Source organism: Carya illinoinensis, chromosome 3, assembly GCF_018687715.1.
Source record: "Carya illinoinensis cultivar Pawnee chromosome 3, C.illinoinensisPawnee_v1, whole genome shotgun sequence".
Classification (NCBI taxonomy): Eukaryota; Viridiplantae; Streptophyta; class Magnoliopsida; order Fagales; family Juglandaceae; genus Carya; species Carya illinoinensis.
Window position 1 is genome coordinate 11,617,430 of NC_056754.1, and position 19,491 is coordinate 11,636,920.

The window sequence follows — 19,491 nt, forward strand, 5'->3', positions numbered from 1 at the left end:
GAAGATTGTTATGGTTTTTAGTAGAAATGTTACAAAGGCAATTAAAAGTGATATTGTGGCTATGTGGGGTGGAGTACCATTCAGCAGTATGAAAAATACCTTGGGTTACCACCTGCTGTTGGTAGATAAAAAACACAAGCTTCTGTAGAGATTGAACAGAAAGTTTGGAGAAAGTTACAGTGCTAGTAGGAGAAGCTCTTGTCTCAAGGAGATAGGGAAGTTCTTATTAAGGCAATGGCTTTAGCTATTCTAACTTATACAATGAGTTGCTTCAAGTTACCTATAAGCCTATCTACTGAGTTGAAAAATATGAAGGCTCGCTTTTGGTAGGGTCAGAAAGCAAATGAGAGAAAAAATCACTGGATTAGTTAGGAGCACATGTGTGAATCAAAGCTCAGAGATGGTTTGGATGTTCGAGATTTGAGAACTTTTAACACTACTCTTTTGAAAAAACAAGACTGGAGAATTTTACAACAAGAAGATACTATGCTACATCAAATCTACAAAGCAAGGTACTTTTCAAATATCAGTTTTTTTGAATCAAGAATAGGCACTAATCCATCATATGCAAGGAGAGGAATTTGGGAAGCAAAGCATTTATTATTTCAAGGTTGTCAACGGCGAATTGGGAATGGATCATTAGTAAAAATATGGGAAGATGTATGGATTCCTAGGCACCAAGCTCTATACAAGGAGATGAGAATGCCTGTGGAGAACAATGGTGAAGAAAGAATGGCATTCCTTATTGACATAAATTTGAGGTGGTAGAATGTAGAGAAAGTTAGAACTCTATTCAATCCAATGGTGGTTGCTGATATTCTAGAAATAGGTATTTGTCCTGGAAAGCATGCAGATACATGGATATGGAAAGATGAAAAGAATGGAAACTTTAGTGTTAAAAATGCTTATAGATTCTTCAGAATAATTTCGACGAGATAAAGGTGAGAGCTCAAATGCTCATGATGAAGCTATGGAAAGAGAATTGGAGGATGAAGATTCCAAACAAAATCAAAATATTTGCATGGAGAGCTTTTAGGGAAGGGCTTCCGACAAAAGCAAATATGAGGCAAAAGAGAGTGGAGGTTGAACCTACATGTGTGTTTTACCAACATAGTTTAGAAGATCTCAAACATGCTTTAATTTATTGTCATGCTATTAGAGAGGCTTGGTATAACCATATTTCTGCTATGACGTATCTGGAAGATGATATGTCTATCAAGAATATAGCCTTGCTCTTACTGAATAAGGGAGATATAAGTGATTTCACTACTTTCTTCTTGATAGCTTGGGCTTAATGGCACAAGAGAAATAAGGTAGTTGAGCATCTCTATTTGGAACCCACACAAGATATAGATCGTGCTCTTACTTTGCAAAAAGTTCACAGGGATTCGACATTATTCCCAACTTCAAAAGTAGAGAAAATATGCTATTGGAGACCCCCACCTACTGGTTATTTTAAACTCAATGTGGATGGTGCAATGTTTTTTTTATCTCTATAAGGTTGGAGTGGGAGCTATTCTAAGAGATGAGAATGGTAAAGTAGTGATAGCTACTAGTACAGTAGAGAACAAAGTGTTTGATCCTGACACCATTGAGCTACTTGCAATGTTTAGAGGTTTACAATTTTGTGCCTATTTGGAATTTTCAAAATTAATTTTTGAAAGTGATAGCATGTTTATGGGAAGGGCTCTACAAGATGGGTGTTTCTTTTTCCAAGTCTTGTGAATCTGTTGACATAAGTGAAGAATATGTCATATCTCTTTATTGAGTTTAAGGTTCAACATGTACCAAGAAAGGAAAATGAGGCTACTCATCAACTTGCATGCTACGCTTGGAAGGTTGAAGATATTGAGATATTGTGGGAAGATGTTCCAATGTGTGTTGTACAGGCTATTTGGCTTGACAAAACTTATATGTAATCTGTTATGATGTTAAAGATTATTTTTGTACTTATAAAAAAATAATAATAATCTTTCTCTATTATTTCTTTATTATTTTTTCCCTCACTTTCATTTACAATCTTAACTATTTACTATTTTGTCTTTTCCCTTATGTTGAGCAATATCACCTTGTACATAAATTTAAAACACAACTGACTTTTTATCTCGAGTACAAGAATAGTTTTGAAATTATTATGGTTTCATAAATAATACATATTCGCATTTTCCAACAGTATTTTATTTGCAACGGATAAATAAAAAGTAAGATTATGATTTTTACCCAGACCTAATTGTGATCGAAATGATTTAAGCATTACATATATCTGAATGAGACAAATAGATAAATATTATTTTTTCACACGTTAAGATAAATTACACACTTAATAAACTGCGTATTCATTCTCAATAACTGAAATAGTTAATGAAAAGAGAATGGGTACTAGATTGAATATTTTCTCAATTCTACATATAAGTACTACTGTTTTCCATACATCAGCCCCAAAACACAAATTATATGTGCGAACAATAAAACTATATTATAATTACAAGTACTGAAATTGGCCATACACTAGCCTCAAAGGTTTACTACATGTCGTAATAAGATAGCTCAGAAATTTCCAAAATAAATTGTCAAAACAAATAACTACGACATCGAAATTGTTATAATGACACTAGTTTTCTCCAGTTTTCTCTTACGCCTCTTAGAAACAATTTCTAGTTGATGTCGACTGGTTTTGGATATCCATTCATGATTATATATTTTGAAGTGTAATTTCTAATCGATTAATTGTCTTTTAGCCATATACTCATATTTCTGGATCATACCAACAGAAAAACCTACAAGGTTACCCAACCTGCAAAATTGACCAGTACTGAAATCTGTAAGCAGAACAGTACCAACACATATCAGCAAATAAGACTACCAACAAATGAAAAGTACCTCATAATTTTGGCATCCGAAAAATTGACGACCCTCATTATCCTCCGTATGAGCAATTCTTTGATATGCTTTAATATCACAATAACATAGTGGGTATTCATTTTGATGATAGTTTGCTGAGCATGAGATATTGCTAGTGATATTAAGTGACCCAAGCATTGGGTAGTGTTGTCTTTTGTTTTGCTTCCAGTTTATACAAAAGTAGTGAGCATAGTTATTATCTTTAGTATAAATTAAATTCCAAAGCTTTTTACTATAATTCACAAAACCTTGATTGGCTGGCAATGTCCTCAATGGCTACAACAATTGCTTATTAATTTTCATTGGCCATCTGAGTTACCCTGCCATGGAGTTTTTGCTCATTTCCATTGTCAACACTTAGGTTTCTCTTACCAAATCCCCAAACATACCCAAACCATTAATCACAGAAAGTGGCTCAGGAAAAGGGGTAACACATAGGAAGTGACAACATCTTCCATGGCTGCAACAATTGGTTGTCAGTAGTGATTGGTCATCCGGGTTGCCCTGCCATGGAGTATGTCACAAATTTTCTATGTTCTCACTCAATTTTGTTATCATCACAATCGAGGGGGATATACAGCCAAAATCAAACTAAAGAAGAAAAGCATCTAACGAAAAAATATATTTTCGAGCATGTCTAAACCAAGGTTTTAAAAACCGTTCCGTTCCGGCCGGAATGGCCGGAATTTTTCGTGCCGGAACAGTGACCGGAACCGGATAGGTGTCTATTCCGTTCCGGGTCAAATTCTGGCCGTTCCAGTCAAATTCCGGCCGTTCCGGTCAATTCCGGCCGGAATAGTAATTCCGGCCGGAATAGTAATTCCGGTCCCAAAAAAAAAAAAAAACTCTCTTGTAAATAAGTTGAAAAATAATGAATAAAATTGTACTTTTAGAATTCAAATACCTCTTTCCGTGCACTAGAAGTATTGTTACTTTTAATAATCTGTCTATTCTTTAATTTTTTTCCTTTATTTTTGTGTCTTAACTCAAGTTTATGATTTTTTTCAATATATATTCATTTTATAAATCTTTAATTCTTCTATATATATACACATATACATATCACACACTTACATATATATGTATTTATTTTATTAATTGTTAGTTTATATATACATATAAATATTTATATATAATATATAATTAATCCCGAAACGGTACACCGAAACGTACCGGTACCGAAATATTCCGTTCCAGTGCCTCGACCGGAATGGTCTCCGGAACGGATTTCAAAACTTTGGTCTAAACAGCTGAACAACCTTAATCTATATTGTTAAGTAGAATGAAATATCAAAACATAAATGGTATCACATCACAACAAGTCAAAGAAGTAAATAGTCCAACCAAGCAAAGAAATTCACAATTGGGGAAGCTTATAAAGATAATGAAGATTTTAGGTTGAAACAACATTTTCAAATTCACAAGATAATTTTGAAAATAACAAACTATGATTTTTAAACACAACTGAAGAATAGCCAACTATAAGAAGCTTTTAAGTTTGAAGAAGATGAAATGATGTTCATCATAGATATCTCACATCAAAACTAGTGAAATAAGAACTAATAAAAGGAAAAAAAAACTAAATATCATAGCCCAATCATAACTGAACAGTAATAATACCAAAGTAATCCAACTTTTACAAAATTGAACAACATGCCTATAGTGTAATAGAATACATAAATCCCAAAACTGAACAACATGCCTATAGTATAGTAGAATACCTAAATCACAAAACTTAATACCAAGTTTCACAAAACTAAATAGCATGCCTATAGATATTGAAAAACCAATGGTTGTACACAAAACCATACCTAGAGGGGGGGTGAATAGATGTAGTTCAATTTTATTGGTTTATTCAAAATATTGTTAAGCAACAATTAATCAAAGGAATAAATCACACAAATAATCAACACAGAAAATTGGTCACGAAGCGGAAACTTATTTGAAAAACGTCTTCAAAATTTAAAACTACTCCGGGTGTAAGACACCACCTCAAATCCACTATACAAAATTTAGTTTGTTGCAATCAATTTAGAGACACTCACAAAATCTTTGTAGTAGCTAAACTTGGCTTGCAACACCACGAGTGACCCACTTGATCTCTACACGCATGTAGTGTTGGAATTCTGACCTTTCTATAGCTTCCCACGATAACCTCTCGATCTCTACATCAACAGCAGCTCCGCACTCTTCCGGCCAATGAATATGTCCACTTCAATGGACTCATGTAAAGATTGATTTTGAGTGTGGTGTGGTGGAGATGTATTTATCCAAGAGAGAATCAACCAAGTGGGGGAGATGTTGCTCTAAAAAGTTCTTGGAGGCCCTTAGGGTTTTTGCTCTGATTTTTCACACCTTAAATAGAAGAGAAGCTGTTCTATTTATAGTCCCAAGTAAAGGAGGCGCTCAAAACCTTAAATTTTAAGTGATCTGGAATATTGGCTCGAGCGAAGTGTCGAGTGAGGGTCGAGCGACCCAATCTGTTTGAGTTCTGTTTGACCAATGATGAGCACACTTCAATCATTTTCAAGGTATATCGCTTCAACACTTGTTACAACACTATTTTACACACATTTTCACAAGAATATTCCAATCGATTCATTTTCCCCTCAACAGATATCTTACATCCACCTTTTTTGAACAACATCTCCAAATTCTTAAGCAAGATGAAATATCACAGCATAGATATATCATAGTTGTGATATTTCAAAGAAGTAAATAATCCAACCAAGGAAAGAACTTCACAACTGGGGAGCTTATAAAATAATTAAGACTTTAGGTTGAAACAACATGGATAAGTCAGATGATAAGAATGAAAATAACATGGTTTCAGGTTTAAACACAACTGAATAGCAAAAAGATGAAACTAATCCAACCAGTAGAACTTAACAGCATGCCTAAATCACATCATAACAATTGAAATTACAAAAAAGCACATGAATTACAGAATAGTGGAAAAGAAATTTTGAGAGGAGACACAAAATGTTTATTTTTTATTCAGGCATAGGTAAGCACATAACACAGGATGGAATGGCTGCAAAACGGTTGCCTTTATGAAAGTTTCACAAAAACATGACCATCAGGGTTACCTTGCCATATCGAGCTAGCCCCATTCACAGAAATTGTGATTTTACACATTTATCATATTCAAGTTAACCATCACCACAATCTAATTACAATTTAACCATCATCACAACCTTATTACACATATTGCCCCAACGACAACATCTACTAAGTCAAGAATTAAAGCTACAAAGAACAAAGTAATGATAGTGAGAAAAAGCAAATAAGAAATCAACAACAAGATCAAAAAAGTTAACAACTAGTGAAACCAACCAACACATCAATAGGAGAGCAAAATGAAGTGTCAGCTTGCCCAAACAGAAAACAAAGAAGCAAATATAAGTAAAATTTTAGATCATATTGTTTCCTTATTCGAGTGTGAACTTTAAATTTAGAAAAAGTTACCAAAGTTTACAATTCACAAAAGTTACGACTTTTAAATATGAAAATAGAAAAAGTTACCAAACATAGAAAATAATGTCAAGCTCACTTGAATATATTACAAAACATTTATCCAAATAGAAAACACTTTCATGTGAGAATCCAAGCACCTTAGCATGTGAAAATCTTGATACTTGATAGAATCATACATGAGAGCTAGATTCAATAAACCCAAGAAAGTACACAAAACATGAATTTCACAAGCAGATCCTCAAAAATGGCAAGCTCATTGATTTTAACTACTACATTAGTATCTTAAATTACACATATAGTGAAATGGCAACCTAGATTGAATAAATTACATAGCAATTACACAAAACAAAAATCAAACAAGCAGTACAATGTCAATGGCAAGGTAATTGACAGTGAAACAAAACACATTAGAGTTGCATGTGATGTTCTTCATAAGAATCAAATGGCAAGCTAGATTCTATAAATTACATAAATTTCACAAAACAGAAAGGATATGAAGCAATGAATTGTATGGGTTGGTCATTGACAGTTAAACAAAGCATCTACTATGCCAAGTTCTAGGCACACTGAAATGACAAATCTAGATTGAATAGCATAATACATAAATCTCACAAAACAGAAATCAAACAAGCAGTGAAGGTTGTTGGAATGCTCACTGACATTGAACCAAAGCAGCATATTAAATTCATAGCACACTAAAATAGCAAGGCTAGATTGAACAGCAGAATACATCAATTTCACAAAGCACATATCAAACAAGCAATATTTCATAATGGGTTGGTCACTGATTATACAAATTATTTTTTTTTCAAAACCTATACAAAATTCGTGATTATAGAAACCCTAGAGAAGCATACACAAAAACCATTTTGGTCTAGTGGGCTAGGGTTTTCGAGGTCTACCTCAACATTCAACAATGGAGTTACAGAGACCCAAAATGGTAGAGCACAAATGAAATTGAGTACAAAATTTGTCTCAAAGCTGACAGCATGAGATATAGGAACTCTGTGTGTGAGTTTGTGAGAAATGAAATGGTTATGGTGAGGCTTTTGTGTGAGTCTGTGAGATGAGAATTTTATCTATTGTGAACAATGTTGGAGGGGTTGACGTCGATGGACGAGTGCGAGAGAGAGTCGATAGCAACTAGGGTGGGAGGGACATCAAAGACGTGGGAGGAGAAGAGAGAGAGGGACAGGGAAAAATAATTAAAAATGAAAAAGTGGATGTACAGTGTTCCCATCTGTAAAAGTGTAAACATTAATTCTAAAAATAGGGAATCGTATAGGAGGACGAAATGCAAATTTTTCCCAAATCATATCTCAAAAATTGGAGAAGAAAAACACATCAGAAGCGGATGCCAATAAAGGGATCTCTCGAAAATGGAAAATTTTCCACCACGATATGGAGGTTTTTTTTTTCTTTTTATTTATTTATTTTTTCTCGGCCCCTTTTTGATGAATAAGATTTTAACAAATTAAGATTTTATCAATAAAAGTATTGAAATTAAAATCTAAATGAAAATATCTCTAAAATTTGCATGTGTATGATAGGTACGGAGTTTTACTATGCTTTGAGTCGCATATAATCTTAATTGCCACATATAAAACTAAAAACACAAGGCCGATGAACCGAGAAAATCTTAATAAGATTTGAGGAATTTTCTAGATTATACCCAATCAACATATTCTTTTATTTATTTTTTCTTTTTTTAATCTAAGAATTCAGAGATCATCTTGCGAAATCCCAACACCAGCAGTAGACTTTCATGATCCGTTAGCTGCATCCAACTGAAACTTGAAAGAAAAATGTTTAATCCATTATCATGCTAAACTTAGGGTATATAATAGCTTTAACAGCACCATTTATGATGCACAGAAGCAACAAAACTCAACCCTTGAAACACGAAAAGATCCATGCATTTTTCATCGAATCACACGCTCCCACATATATATTTTCACTTCCCAGGCACCATATTATTTGCCGACAGGCGACAGCAACAGAGCCTCGATCAACCGTCCAAGTGAAGAATGCGAAGATCCACCCTCCGTCACAGCCTTTCTGCTCTTCTCGCTCATCTCTTTCACCCTCTTCCTGGCCTCGATATCAGGTTCCATCAAGCATTTCACCGATTGCTCTATCTTCTCAGCCATCACGAGCTCACCATCACGCCTGTAATCCATCTTCAAGTCCACCGCCAGCCCCAGATCCCTCACCATCTGGAATGCATTTATTTGCTGTTCCGCGTACATTGGCCATGCGGCCATCGGTACACCATACCACACACTCTCCAAGATCGAGTTCCATCCGCAATGTGTCACAAACCCTCCGATGGATTTGTGGGACAGCACCTCCACTTGTGGAGCCCAACCACATATCATCCCAACTTCTCTCGTTCTTTCCAGAAATCCTGGGGGCAATATCTCCTCCAGATTATGGGAATCCGTAAGCGGGGCAAACCTATCATTTGAGGTTCTCAAACGTATTGACCACAGGAATCGGTGGCCACTCCGCTCGAGCCCAAGTGCTATCTCTTTCAGCTGGGGTGCACTGAAGGTCCCCCAGCTTCCAAAGCACAGGAACACCACCGATGATGGAGGTTGATCATCAAGCCACTTCATGATCTCCTCGTGTTTGACCTGATTAACTCCCGAATGATTCTTATTCTCGAGGTCAATCACCGGCCCCACTGTGTAAACTGGAGGCGTTTTATCATCCAGAAATGAGTCAACCGCATGGGTTTCCAGCTCGTAAAACGTGTTGACAATAATCCCATCGACCTCTTTGAACTTTCTACCACGGTTTACCATGGGGAGGTACTCATGGCCTTTGACGACGATCGAGTTTTCCAACGCAAACGAAGGCAAAACACTAGAAGGAACTGGGTTAACATAACTCGCGATGACTGAATCCGGATCCGATTCTCTAAACGGGATGCCCACCTGGTCATGTCGAGTTGGAAGGTAGAGCATGAAGCCAAGAAAGGCAGCATTACTTGTGAAAAACACATAAGACGGGACACCAAGCTCATGAGCCACATCGATCATGGAGGAATTGAACATATCAACCACCAACCCTGCAAGTGGAATGGTAGTTGGCAACACATGGTTGAGGATAGCTTCTTTGACAAGATCATTTTGGCTCTGTACGCGATGGGTGTTGTCTTTCTCAACAGGCTTTTCTTGGGGTTGTGAGTCTACATGAGGAAGATGGATAAATTTTACACGGGTATCGGAAGCAGCAATCGACTCTATGTACGCATCGGTTGTGGCTACATCTCCTCGCTTGATGCTGAGAACCGTGACTGAGAAACGGTCATCTCGATCAAGCAATCGCTTCGAAAACTGAATAGCTGAAACGAGATGACCCATTCCGGGACTCGGGACGAACACAAGCTCTACTTTCTTCATATTGCAGTACCAAATTACCAGCTGTTATGTCGTGCTGCCCTTTCTTCTTTCTTCTATATACTCCACACACACATATATAGAGCAATAATGGAATGAATATATATATATATATACACACATATTTCTTTATCTACACCTTTTTATGCACATTTATGTGGTTAGACTTTATTTCTTTATTTCATACTTGTTAAATATAGGGATAGCGTATTTTTTGGGGGTCCCCGTCCGCTTATGGACGTCACGCATGACCTAATAGTAATATTGGAGTTGTTGGACCCACATGCACATGGTCACAATTGATGGGAAAATATTCGCAGATTATTATATAGAAAAGAAAATTGATATTGTTCAAGCTTATCAAGCAAGCATAGCTGTGTTTTGAACGTGTTGTCAGTCTCTCACGACAGATCTGGTTTCAGGAAAAAAAAAAAAAACCTTTAACACCTACACCACATGATCTTCCTTAGATAATAAAAATACCTTGTTTTTTAAAGAAGTTGATCAGACACTGGTTGTGGGTTTAGATGCTAAGCCAGTGAAGCGTTCATACTTACGTATATATATATGGTGTGATATGAATTATTAAAGGTGAAAATCCTTGTTTAAAACCAAATATATATATATAGTTTTTTTTTTTTTTTTGAAGAGAATGCACGATAATAACACAACACAACCAAACGACACAAATCTCTCTTTCAATCCCAACAATCTGATGCTGAACCACGGCTTTATCCATCTAAATTATCTAATTAGTGGTTTGGACTTGGCATTGTCAATGATTCGAAAGCTCACCTGGCCTATACAGTGGGAATGCATCCAGATATTTTCACAAAGCAACAAGTGTGGAGAGCATTCTCGAGAACTCTAAACATTTGTTCATTTTTATAAAATATTTTATCTTATTTTATTTTATTTAATTATTATAATTTTTTTAAATTTTTATATAAAATAAAATAAATAATTTAATTTTTTAAAATTTTAATATTAAAATAATATATTTTAAAAATATTTTATTTAATTTTTAATTTTAATATGAACTCTTCGATCTTATTTTATTTTTCGAAACAGAGTAGCCTAAATTGCTTTTTTGACTAACTTTTGAGTCTTGACAAAAAATAATAATGATAAAACTCAACGCACATGATCTTACTCCTCGAAACAGTCTGCTTTCCACATGGATGGCAGCAACTTTAACGCACTTGAAAGTCGGCATGTCTTTTGCTTTCCACATGGACTTCAATTACCCTTCAAGCCTTTTCTTGTGCAAGGGATTACTGTTTACCGTTTATCTCCTCTCATTTTCTTTTTAATTAAATATCATTTAAATATGTATATAAATTTTTAATTTTGTTCTGTTTGACATGCCAACATGTGTCGAGGGAATATCATCACAACAATTTATAACTAGGTTTTCACTATTTCTTATTTTCTTAATGACTTTGCTACAAATTTCACATAATTGAAAACCAATCGATTGAGAGGAGAGGCCCATAATGATACTGCTCGAAACATGCCATGACAAATTTCACATAACACTGGCAACACATGAATAGTTAAGGTTTCATATAAACTAGGCCAAAAGGAGTTCCCAAATACCCTATCTAATCTTTCCTTGATAAAAGCCCTTCCCTCTCTTTTATTACACCATGTGAACCTTGAGCCAATAAATCCCAAATCACTAAGCTCACACTCATCCAAGGCCTCTCTAAACCTTTCCATTTGGAAAAAAGGTCTATCAGCAGCCCCAAACTTCTCCTCATTGGACAGTAACTCGTTAAAATCACCTATGCACAACCAAGGATAATTGCTATCTGGTCTCAACAACCCAAGCAAATCCCAACAAGCACTCCTTTTCTCCACTACAGGGTCCCCATAGAAACCAGTTACATGATACTTGCTACCTCCCTCCTCAGTAGAGACCTCTAAATAAATATGATGCCTCGAATAAGAAAACAAAGAGGCAATAGTTTTCTCACACTACATCATTGCAAGACCCCCACTCTTCCCCTTACTTTCCACTACAAAACTGAGAGCTAACCCCAATCTGTTTCCGATCTTCTCTACTCTCTCTCAGTTGCACTTAGTCTCAGAAATAAACACAACCTGTGGGACCTTTTCTTTCATTAGAAGGTGAAGCTCTCGAATTATACGAGGATTCCCAAGCCCTTTACAGTTCCAAGCTATGAGTTTCATGTCAGTTGGCAGAAGCTGCATATCAATGTCCTTCCCCAATAACAACACTTCTGTCTGTTTGGCTTTCTTCACAACAACACCATCTTCAACTAGTGCTAACTTCCTTTTTTGGACCTTGTTGACTGTAGGCCAATATCTACCTCTAAAGGTTGGAACCTGAAACTAGATGGGCCTATTTAGGCCCTTTTTTTCCAAGTTTTTATCTGACTCACCCCTTTGCTTCCAGTCTTTGCTAACCTGCTACCACTTACTTGTCCACGTTGGACCTGCTCTTTATTTTTGGATAGAATAGCTGTATTGACAAGATCAACTTCCATTATCTTGGAGAATGGGAGAATCAATTACCCCATTTAAATCTTCTACATGAATTGCTCCTGGTGAATCAATTATACGGGAGTCAACTTTCCATTTCCTAGTAACCCCTTCATTTTTTCTAAGGCTGTTATCCAAAATCTTCTCCCCTTCTTCTTTAGAATTAAGACCCTTATCACCTTCCATGATTTCTACCTCAATGGGAGCCTTGCCATAATTAGCTTACTGGCATTGAGACCTACCAGATTCTGCACGTTGGACCTTCTTCGATGACCCACTAGGGGATGACAGTCTACTTGCATGTGCTGGAATGGTTACTGAGTTCTTAGTACTTGCCCTCAACCAAGCATCCTACTGCTGATCAAAACCAGCATCTGTAACTTTTCCATGTTCCAAAATATCACAACGCCCATCAGAGTGTTTAATCCTACCACAATGATATCAAAAATTTGGAAGCCTTTTGTATTTGAATGAAATCCAATGCTTTGTGTCACCTATTGTAAGAAATCTCCCTCTCGCCAGAGGTTTGGTAATGTCTACCATGACTTTTACTCGTAAGACCTGCCCCCAACAAATTTCACTACTATCTGTATCTACATGAAGGACCTCCTCCAAGAATGAACCAATATTAGAGCCAGTGATATGATTCATACTTACAAAACGCAGATCATAACACTGAATCCAGAAAGGTTTCTTTTGGAAGTTAATCTCCTTAATAAAATTAAAGCCTTTTACAATCCTGCATGCAAACTAGACTTTTATCAAAAGACCATGGACGCCCCTTCAGAACTCTCTTCTTGTTTGCTACATACTTGCACTCAAGTAAAAACTTGTTCCACCCCACATGACATCACACAGAATATAATACAACGCTTATTCTTATTGACAGAAGACAATACCTTCTCATTACTGACCACCACCTCTTGTTGTTCATCTTCTGTCAATTTCAAACCTTCACATAAAGAAGAAACTCACCATTTATCCCAGACCTCCACAGACCAAGTCCAAGAGGAGAGAAAACTAAGTTTATGAGAAAACTTAGAGAGAAAACCCTTACCTTCACTTAGAGAAAGAAGGGACCCTCATCACAACAATTTATACATAGGTTTTCACTTTTTCTTATTTTCTTAATGACTTCGCTACAAATTTGACATAATTGAAAACCAATCGATTGAGGGCATAGGCCCATAATGATATTGCTCGAAACATGTCCTCCTACTCGTCCCGTATTAAATTTATAATATTAGTAACTATTAAAACTCAAACATTCTTCTTCTTCTTCTTTTTATTATTATTATAAAAATTAATATATTGACAAAAAAAATACAATTTAGAAGCATGTAGATTTGAAGGAAAATTTATAATATTTGTCATGAGTGACGTCGGAGTTCAAATTCCTGAAGCTGTCTAAGTCCTTTAAGCTATGTTCAGGCTTGCATCAAAATTTTTTCATAATTTTATTTATAAATATCACTTAAACATAAAATAATTTTTAATTTTAAATATTTAATTTTTTATCTAAATAAATTTTCTAAAATTTTAAATAAAATATAAAAAATAATACAATTTTTCAAATTTAAAAAATAAAAATAATATTAAAAGTTATATTCAAACAATATTTTAAAAGAAAACACTTTGGTCATAAAAAGATTACACAAAAGTAATTCACAAACTGTCATAACTTGATGTAATTCTTCAGATTGTAAAATTATTTTTATGGTAAAATATATTTAATGAATCAAATAAAATCACGTCAGTTTATAGAATTATTTTGGTATAATTTCTTTATGAACGTAGCAATATTCTATTTTAAATTTATAATATTTTTATTATTTTTTTCTTCATTTCTTAAAATCTAATAAAACACCTTAACTCAAACAATTTTATTTTTATTTAAATATAAAATTTTTATCTCATCTCCTATTGATCTGATGTCACTACTCAACCATAAATTTAATATAGAAAAATAGTGGTGACAGATATATTTAAACCGTTGCAACCAGACAATGGCACCGATAACAACCAGGGAAACCGGGAGGAAAGGCCAGCAGAATAACTCACAATGACATCTGGTTTTCCTCTCCCGCTCTCCTCCACCCTTTCCATTCCCACTTACACCCCCAAGACCAGCACTCACCTTTCCCCAACAACCTCACAACCAATTGTACAGCCTATAAAAACTCCCACCATTCGCTCCCGCCTCAGCAAACTCTGCAAAGAAGGACAACCCCATCTTGCTCGTCAACTGCTAGACACAATTCCCAAGCCAACCACCGTTCTCTGGAACACGATCATTATTGGCTTTATCTGTAACAACATGCCGTATGAAGCTCTTTTTCTCTACACTCAGATGAAGAATTCATCTCTAGCCACCAAATGCGATTCTTACACTTACTCTTCCACTCTCAAAGCCTGTGCCGAAACACGCAGTTTAAAGTTTGGTAAAGCCGTTCATTGCCATTTTATTAGGTGCCAATCGAATCCCAGTAGGATAGTGTTTAATTCACTTCTGAACATGTACTCCACGTGTTTGAGCACAGCCGACGAAGAAATCTCTTATTGCATTGGGTCTGGGTATGATTTAGTACGTAAAGTGTTTGATACAATGCGTAAAAGAAATGTGATTGCATGGAATACTATGATGTCGTGGTATGTAAAGACACAGCGATATATAGAAGCAGTTAAGCTGTTTAGGACGATGACAAAAATGGGAATACAACCGAGTGCAGTGAGTTTTGTAAATGTGTTTCCTGCTCTTTCAAAGTTAGGAGACTTTGAGAATGCAAATACTCTTTATGGAATGCTCCTTAAGTTGGGAAGTGAATATGTCAGTGACTTGTTCGTTGTGAGTTCAGTTATATTCATGTATTCTGAGCTTGGCTTCCTTGATATGGCCAAAGTGATATTTGATTGTTGTATGGAGAGGAATACAGAAGTTTGGAACACTATGATTGGTGGGTATGTTCAGAATAACCGTCCTATCGAAGGACTCAATCTCTTTATTCAGGCCATTGAATCAGAACACGCTGTTCTCGACGATGTAACTTTTCTTTCAGCTTTGACTGCAGTTTCACAGCTGCAGCTCTTGAGATTGGCTCAACAGTTACATGCTTTTATACTTAAAAATCTATCAGTGTTACCTGTCATCATACTGAATGCAATTATTGTCATGTATTCAAGGTGCAACTCTGTTGAGACTTCGTTCAAAATTTTTCATAATATGGTAGAAAGGGATGTTGTTTCATGGAACACTATGGTTTCTGCTTTTGTGCAGAATGGATTTGATGAGGAAGGTTTGATGCTTGTCTATGAGATGCAGAAGCAAGGGCTTGCGATTGATTCCATAACAGTAACAGCTCTTCTTTCGGCAGCATCAAATCTTAGAAACAAGGATATTGGTAAGCAGGTCCATGCTTATCTTACTAGGCATGGAATACAATTTGAGGGAATGGAGAGTTATCTGGTAGATATGTATGCAAAATCTGGTTCAGTTAGGACTGCACAACTACTGTTTGAGAAAAACTTTACACATGATAAAGACCAGGTTACATGGAATGCTATGATTGCTGGGTACACACAAAATGGTCTGATTGAAGAAGCTTTTGTTGTCTTTAGGCAGATGCTTGAGCAGGATATAATACCCAATGCTGTAACAATGGCATCAGTTCTCCCAGCTTGTAATCCTATGGGAAGGATAGATTTGGGGAAGCAGCTTCATGGATTCTGCATTCGTCACCATCTAGACCAAAATGTCTTTGTGGGAACTGCTTTACTTGATATGTACTCCAAATCTGGTTCAGTCGGCTATGCTGAAAATGTGTTTGTTAGGATACCTGAGAAGAACTCTGTGACATGCACCACAATGATATTGGGCTACGGTCAGAATGGGATGGCCAACAGAGCTCTCTCTTTGTTTCATTCAATGCAGGGATCTGGAATTGAACCTGATGCTATTACCATTGTAGCAGTCATGTCTGCTTGCAGTTATGCTGGTTTGGTTGCCGAAGGACTTAAAATATACGAGTCTATGGAAAAAGAATATAATATTCAGCCCTCAACTGAGCACTATTGTTGTGTTGCAGACATGTTAGGGAGAGTTGGAAGGGTTGTTGAAGCCTATGAGTTTGTCAAGGGATTGGGTGAAGAGGGCAATGTGATGGAAATTTGGGGATCACTTCTTGGGGCTTGCAGAATTTATAATCACTTTGAACTGGGAAGACTTGTTGCTGACAAGCTGCTTGAAATGGAGAGGGAAAATGGCATGACAGGCTACCATGTTTTGCTTTCAAATATGTATGCAGAGGAAGGAAACTGGGGAGATGTCGATAAATTGAGGAAACAAATGAGGGAAAGAGGTTTGACGAAGGAGACAGGATGTAGTTGGATTCAGACTGCTGGTTTTGTGAACAGCTTTGTGTCTAGGGATAGAAAGCACCCTCAATGTGATGCAGTATATGGTATTTTAAAGATTTTGGCTATGGAGATGAAAGATGCTGGGTATAGGCCTTATCTTGCTTCCAATACAGATGAGATCTCGGAATTCATTGCCATCACTGGGATATAAATGGAGACTGCTATGTGGTTTACTTAACTGGAGGCAGCTAGCTAGGTAATTGAATTGGTTAGTGGCTGTTGCGTCATTTGGTTTGTGCTGATGATGATTTGAACTTCCTGGTACATTTAGCCTGTCCAACTGTGATGGAGTTGGAACTCTGCTGGTTTGCTGAGCCATGTTTGCATATGATCTGAAGCAGATTGTCCTAGGGTACTGCTCATGCCTTGTTGATAGAGGTTGTGCTTGTTGATAGCAGTGAGGACTAAATTCTGTTGGCTGGATAAACTACTTCAATTTCAACTAAAAGGAATTTACCAAGGTAAGTCACTGTAACACCCCATTCCCATAGGTTAGGAGTGTTATGTACTTTCGTAACTGTTCCCGGTAAAGGGACCCAACATAATAAAAATGCCTAATTTATCGAAAATAAATTTCCAAAAAAATAACAAAAATATAGTCTCATAGCAGGAAAATTTAAGATTGATCTTTTAATGAAAAGAAAAGACACTTACTAGTCTGAAAATCAGAGACAACAGAAGATTTGTCTTTTATTGGCACTGGGTGTCCGGGAATAGCATCCCAAATAAATCCGGGGGGGCACAAGTTCTCGCCATGAAGTTTACCGCAAGTGCATCTCAGGTAATTCAAGAAAAAATCCCCCAGTCCAATAGCTCCTAGAGATTGTTTGCACCCAAGGGGATTTGAATCATAGGCCTTGGGGTTGCATACTCCCAAGTCCAAGGCCTTTACCACTTGAGCCGACCCCTAGGAGGTTCAAGTTATTCTCAAAACCCTGTCTGCATCTGCTGTTGCAGCTTGGCATTGTCCTTCGCAAAGTAGCAGGAAGGCTTCTAGGTAAAGGTGCATGGCCATATCAATGCAGTTTTTCTCGATATCCTTTGCATTTCAAGACATCTCTTCTCTGATATGCTATGTACTTAGTTTATTTTAAATATAACTCCAAAAGACTAGTCTATGTAAAACTTCTGTAGAATCACTAATTAGGCCTAATTTCTCCTATCAGGTAGATAATGTGGGCTATCTCTATTACCAATGAGGGAATGTGGTGTATAAACTCCCCCTTTTAAATTTCTGACATCCTAGTCAAGACCATGTAACACAGTGCTCCAGGCCTTACTAGTGGATCTGATGCCATTATGCAGCGATCCAGGAAAAGCAGTAGCCACATATAAGCTATAACTCCTAAATGACTAATCAATTTGAAATTGTCCTAGATCATTTATATGGTTCAGATTCACCTAGTAAGTAGCCAATGTGGGATTTAGCACCATTGCCACCTTTAACAAAAGTAATGTGTGATATGCATATCTACTCAAATCTGGTTTCCCTTCCTTTGTTGTCTTTATTTTATCTTACTTTGTATGGTGGGGGATTTCATCCTTGATGATGAAGTAGTCAACGTCATCTTCTTGTATGTTGTAATGAATTTGGCTTGATGGTTTTGTAATTTCCTCAATCTGATCCTTTTACTTTGTTCTGCACACAAAACAGGAAATTTCTAAAATTTGTTCTCTTGTGCTCTCATTCAGGTAATGCTGCTGTGACCTTGAGATGTCCTTTTGATGTCATTTTGGGACAATCCTAGGCTTTTTTCTTTGCGAGTCTCAGACTACAAGTGTAACACCTCCGATTGAGTATGGAAGGTGGTAAATGAGATCCCACATTACTTGAGAGAAAGAAGTTATAGTTCTTTACAATGATTCTAAGGGACACCAATTGTAGCATTGACTAATCATTTTGAAGTACAAGTCCATGTATAATTTGGACTTTCCTTGGATTGTTAAAACAAGAGGTGTTCCGAAGGATAATAGTAAAGATTTGTTCTTTGAAAAAATGCGGTATGTTGAGTTCAAATTGGGTCCAGACAATTGCTTTACAATTTGCAATGCCAGGATGTTGAATTGGTACATATAAATTAGAGTATCTGTGACAACTCATTTTGTTGGAATGAATTATTGGTTTTGATTGTGGGTTTCAGTCATGAGGCATGAATGTTGTAGGGAAGATTTGGATAGTGAGTCGAGATGAGATAAAAGTTGAAAGTTGAATAAAATATTGTTAGAATATAATTTTTATTTTAAAATTAAAAAAAGTAAATTATTTATTATATTTTTTTCGAAAGTTTAAAAAGAATTATAATAATTAAATGAGATAGCGATAATTTTCAACAAACCAGACCTATAAAGTCAGGTAAACGCTGTAGAGAGACGCTAAGAAGAAAAATATTTTTTTACATCTATACATCTCAGACGCCGGGTCAAGCTTGTTGCTTGAGAGATGAGCACTTTCGTGTTGGTCGTTACTTGTCTTTGCCAAAGGACTGACGTCTTGTCATAGTCAATTCGGGGCTGTTGGGGGAAACTATAAGCAACCAATCACTCCATTTGATGGATCTAAAGATCTCTATCCCTCGGCCTCTTCCAATATATTCCAATGCAAGAGACCCTTTCAAGTTTCAACTGCAGGAAATTCACTCAGCATTCTGAATACGTTGTCAAATTTTACAACTTGCCCAAGTACTTCCCGACTAGTTCTTTGTGATCTGTATGGTTCTCAGGAAGAATTTTCTTAATCGTTTGTGATGTATGTATGAAAGATACAACCAAATTTATTGAACTCTATTAT

General features: G+C 36.2%; 2 protein-coding genes across 3 annotated transcripts; one reads left to right on the top strand and one right to left on the bottom strand.

Moving 5' to 3' along the window:
- Positions 1-8,172: 8,172 nt before the first annotated feature.
- LOC122303277 (anthocyanidin 3-O-glucosyltransferase 2-like) lies at positions 8,173-9,877 on the bottom strand. Its single transcript, XM_043114976.1, has one exon. It carries the CDS (start codon positions 9,783-9,785, stop codon positions 8,352-8,354), a length of 1,434 nt encoding a protein of 477 aa, XP_042970910.1. The 5' UTR covers positions 9,786-9,877; the 3' UTR covers positions 8,173-8,351.
- A 4,404-nt stretch (positions 9,878-14,281) lies between these two features.
- Positions 14,282-18,843, top strand: LOC122303278 (pentatricopeptide repeat-containing protein At3g22150, chloroplastic-like). 2 transcript variants are annotated; one of them, XM_043114978.1, is made up of 3 exons: positions 14,282-16,899; positions 17,045-17,164; positions 18,396-18,843. In XM_043114978.1, exon 1 carries the CDS (start codon positions 14,353-14,355, stop codon positions 16,852-16,854), a length of 2,502 nt encoding a protein of 833 aa, XP_042970912.1. In that variant the 5' UTR covers positions 14,282-14,352; the 3' UTR covers positions 16,855-16,899; positions 17,045-17,164; positions 18,396-18,843. The 2 variants fall into 2 exon arrangements, with proteins under 2 accessions (XP_042970912.1, XP_042970911.1); XM_043114977.1 differs by having other exon boundaries at positions 14,282-17,164.
- The last annotated feature ends 648 nt before the right edge of the window (positions 18,844-19,491 follow it).

Bases quoted from the DNA above. Each gene is read 5' to 3' on its own strand.
- LOC122303278 (XM_043114977.1), top strand. From the start codon at position 14,353: ATGACATCTGGTTTTCCTCTCCCGCTCTCCTCCACCCTTTCCATTCCC.
- LOC122303277 (XM_043114976.1), bottom strand. From the start codon at position 9,785: ATGAAGAAAGTAGAGCTTGTGTTCGTCCCGAGTCCCGGAATGGGTCAT.